The following is a 4,719-nucleotide window of genomic DNA, read 5'->3' on the forward strand; positions in this document are numbered from 1 at the left end:
AAAAATAGGAGCGCCAGAGAATGCGAACGACCATAATATTATGTGCTTAGAAGGTTTAGCTCTCTCTACCATTTATTTTTTTCGCGCTATTTTTCGCTCTCTCTCTCCCACTCTATTTCTCGCCCGCGGCACTCGCTCTCTCTCTCTCTCTCTCTCTCTATTTCTCTCCGTCACAGGCACTCTGTCTCTCGGCATCTACAGGTCCCTGAAAGCTTTAACTCAATTTCTCTCTATCTTCATCTTTCTGCAAATTCATCATCTTCTTCCCCTTCTTTTCCTTCAATATTTTCGTATTATCATACTTTTTCTTATTATAACTTTTCTTTTTTCTTTTTTTCGGTTTTTTTCTTCATCTTTTCTTTCTTTTTTATCATCAACGTCAATTTTCTTATTCCTTATCTTTTCTTTCCTCTTCTTCATCATCTACAACTTCTATTTCATTTCTCTGTTCTGATTTGTATTCTTCTTCTTCATCTTTTGTTTCATTCTACTCTTCTTCCTTATCTTTTGGTTTAGTTATTCTTTGTATTTTTCTTATTCTTTTTTTTTTCTATTCGTCTTATTCTTCAGTCTCCAATTTTAAGACTTTTGTCTTCTTTTTCTGCCCCAAATTTTTCATCTTATTTCCCATAATTTCCTTCTTCTTCTTCATCATCTTTGACTTGTACTTTTTTTCTTCATCTTCTTTTTTCTCTGATTTCCTTTTGCTTCATCATCATCTTTGACTTGTACTGTTTTTCTCTTCTTCCTCTTATATATCTTTTGATTTTCTTATTCCTCGTATTTTTATTCATCTTCTTCATTGCATTTGACTTCTTCTTCATCATCTTTGTCTTCTCTCAGTTTTTCTTCTTCTTTTTTTAAATTTTTATTAGCCTTCTTTCTCTACTTCTTATTCCTCTTTGGTCTTCATCAAACTCTTTTTTTCTTGTTTTTCTTCATCTTTTTCTCATTTTCACCTACTTTATTTCCTCTTCTTTTACTTTGTTTTTTTCATCTTTCATTTTTTTTCCGATTTTCTTCTTTAACTCCAACATCTATTTTTTTTATCCTTATTCTTCTTCACTATTTTTTGTTCTCATTTGCTTTTTATTCTTCTCCATGGTTTTATTCAAATTCGTCTTTTTTGAGATCTTATATCATCAACTATGTCTTATTCTTAATACTTTTACTTTCTAAATTATAGAATTATAGGTGAATAAAAGTAGGAGCAATATATATGATTTATTACGAAAACTATTAGTACAACTTTTATAACAATTATGAATGGGTAAAAATAATAACAATATATAAATTATTAATTAGCAAAAACTAATTAAAAAATTGTTTAATCGTTTATTTTTATTGATGATTATTAAATTTAAAAGGTACATTAGGGAAAATAATTAAAATCCAAACACAACGAAAAATCTATAAAAATTGTTAAAATAAGATAATTAAGGAAAAAAAGAATCAAAGACATTGCAAAGAATTGAGAAAACTTATACTAACAAACATTTAATGGATCTCCAAATACGAAAGAGATTCATCATTGAACCTGCAATGTACATCATTTGAAGAGAGGAGAAAAAACCCATAGACTTGCCTCATAGAAAGTTTCGACATATTCGGTATCATCGTGAATTAAACCCAAAGCATAACATGACTTTGAAAGTAGGGTGGACAACACCATTAATTGTTCTTATATTTATATAAAAACATGGATCCCGAACGACATGCAATAAAACCCTCAAGAAGTAGGCTTCACCAGCGTTAGGGTTACAGTTGGCTATAATACTCTGTCTGGAGTTGCCGAAAAGACGGGGATGCCATTGACGTTTTTACGATCCCTAATCCAATGGGTAAGAAATTTAGAATACATATATGATATTACTTCAGGATAAACCTAATTAAACTTCAGCCAACCTGTAAATTTCTCGTTGTAAACATCAGCAGAAAAATGTTCTTCTTCTGCAAAAGCGATTTGAGATGGAGACAGATGATATGGCAAAATCTAAGGATCACGAAGGGGACCATTACTAATCTCTACATAAAATTCATAAATTTTTTGAAGGAAAGAACTATTAGGCAACAGATTTACATAAGAAGAACGTCTAAAAGCAGAAAAAAACAGTTAAAGCACTACAAAAAAAATTAAACCTGACGATTCTATTGTAAGGCGAGAGATGAAATATTCAATCAGAAAATTATGAACTATAAAAAAATAGTAGGTTATCATTACGGAAATGCATAAATAATAGTATATATTGATTTTTTAAAAAAACTTGGATAAATTTTTTTTTTTAAATGCTAGACCTTAGAAAACGTACGTTGTATGTAAGAAAACATAAAAACCGAGAGAAGTATATATAGAATGGATACGTTAGATTTAGGTTAGTACCGACTTTGATATCGGTGGTCCATAACCAAAATCAGTGGTTAACTAAAACGCTACATAATGATCAACCCTTCGTCGAAAAAAAAAAAATTAATGATCAACCTATCAAAATTAACTAAAACGTCACATAATTTTTTTTGATAATGACATGTAGAATAATCGATGTGGAGACAACACATCAAATTTTTGGCCATGTCACAGATATTTACACGTAGGATTAATGATCAACCTATCATAATTAATAAAAACGACATATATTTTTTTTAATAATGACACATAAGCAAATCGCTCTGGAGACGACACCTAAGATTTTTGACTTCGCAAATAATAGTATAGATAGATTTTCACGTTTATTGTCACATTACATTATATTATTCATTTCCTTGAAGCTTCCTTAAAGTCAAATCATTTGTATATTAACATATAGAAATCAGATTCACAAATCTGATCTAGAGCTGTAAGTTGTCCTTATCTTCCACAGTTAACACTTAAATACTAATCATGAGTTTCTGTAACTTGTGCTTTTTAAAATGATCTTCGAACCATGATAAATAAAAGGGGCTACAAAGTCTTAAAGCCAGATTCTTTTCAACTTACAGCCCAATAATAAATGTAAACTAGATTCTACACATGTGCGTCTGCATATAAATTATTTTTAATCATGTTTATAGTATAATTTGTATTTATTTTTATGTTTAGATATAATTTCTTTCTATAGATTTATGTTTTTTTAAATCAAATTTTTTTATATAAATAAAATAAGAGTATGAGTTATTTAAGCGTATATCGATATTGTAACATCCCTATCTCGGACTCCTAAGAGGCGGGGAACCAGGAATGTTAGATCGGCCATCAAACCGGATCCGTAGGATGTCCAATTTGGTGAGCACACAGGATCGCCAGGAAAACGCCCAGATAATAATCAACAACATAGACTTAGACTGATCTATGAACTACACCTGAAAAGACAAGGGAAGAGGAGGGGTGAGTAATGGGGATTACTCAGTGAGAATGAGTCTTAAGGAGGCCCACAACATCATCAAACTAGCATAAATTGATTTTAAGAGACCTAATCCTAAAACAAGCCCACACAATATATATATATATATATATATATAGACAGTTCATTTCTAACAATCATTCACACAACATACAAGGATATCCCTACAAGCAACTACACAAAAAATGGGTCCCTGGTCAACACCAGTAACAAGTGAGCAGCCACGTGGGGCCCCCATGCCTCCCCGACAAGGCAAACTAGAATAATCTCATCCAATGTCTGGCCTATTACTATACTCATTAGTTAGGTTTACTATGCCAATCACTCAGACTGATCCACAGCAATCACCTAAAACAGGCTGAGAACAACAGTCACTCAGACAGCTGTTCAAAGCGGTCACCCAGAAAGCTGTACCCAGCGGTCCCTCGGACAGGCTGATAATTCAAACAGTGGATCGCTCATCCACTCCAGCGTTTGCCCCTGTCGTGCGTTCACGACAGCGCATGCCAGCAAACAACACTGACTCCCTACACCAGGACCCAGGGGTCCTAACAAATATCTACTATGCACAAATCATCCATTTCATACAACCATTCAATCCAATCTTTTCTTAAAGGCCCTTCCATTATTAAGATGCACTTTCAGTGATACCAAGTTGTAACAAAAAGGAGCATTAATCAGGTTAACATCACACAATCGATATTTTAAAGTCTAAATAAGTTTAGATCCATGTTCAGGTTAATTATCTCATTCAACCAGCAACCAGCAATCATCAACAAACAGGCAACATGGATCCAGGTCCTAACAATTCTAACAACCCTAACAAGCAGCTCTAAGCCTGATCTAAGAAAAGACCACTTAAAATTCAATCATACATATGTAAGAGAGGATGAAGCCACAAAGTCCTCACCTTGGCTTTGAAGGCTGAGAAACCGGAGGAGGAGGCAAAGGAGAAGGAGATCTAAGAGGAGATGCATCAGAATCAGATCCCATCTCAACCAAAGGAGAAGGAGGCAGCGCAGACATCTTGGCTGGACAAGGAAGCTTCGGAAGAGAGAGACTTGGAGGATGGTGGTGGCTGCGGCAAGGAGAGAGAGACACGGCCAGGAGAGAGAAAGAAGAAGAAGAAAACGAAGGGAGAGAGAGGAGGAGAGCAGCTCGGCGCAGAGAAGAGAGAAAGAGAGAACAAAAAGGTGGTTAGGATTTGTTTAGGAGCTTAATGAGGGTTTTAGAGATTTAATTAGGTATTTATATGAAGGTTTAATAGTGGGTTGGGTTTAATGGGCTCTTAAAAAGAAATTAGGAAATGTCCAAATAAAAAAAAAAGAAAATAGAGATAGTT

The 4,719-nt window shown here is 33.7% G+C and overlaps 1 protein-coding gene across 1 annotated transcript in view; it reads right to left on the reverse strand.

Moving 5' to 3' along the window:
- LOC18020492 (thioredoxin M1, chloroplastic) overlaps window positions 1-4,403 on the reverse strand; it is a 5,882-nt gene extending 1,479 nt beyond the window's left edge. Inside the window, exons 1-2 of the mRNA XM_024157397.1 lie at window positions 4,288-4,403; window positions 4,159-4,220 (exon numbers count right to left, since the gene is read on the reverse strand). Of these exons, the coding sequence (XP_024013165.1) occupies window positions 4,159-4,220; window positions 4,288-4,403 (178 nt within the window). The remainder of the gene's footprint in view (window positions 1-4,158; window positions 4,221-4,287) is intronic.
- Window positions 4,404-4,719: the final 316 nt, after the last annotated feature.

Source organism: Eutrema salsugineum, unplaced genomic scaffold (assembly GCF_000478725.1).
Source record: "Eutrema salsugineum unplaced genomic scaffold, Eutsalg1_0 scaffold_17, whole genome shotgun sequence".
NCBI lineage: Eukaryota > Viridiplantae > Streptophyta > Magnoliopsida > Brassicales > Brassicaceae > Eutrema > Eutrema salsugineum.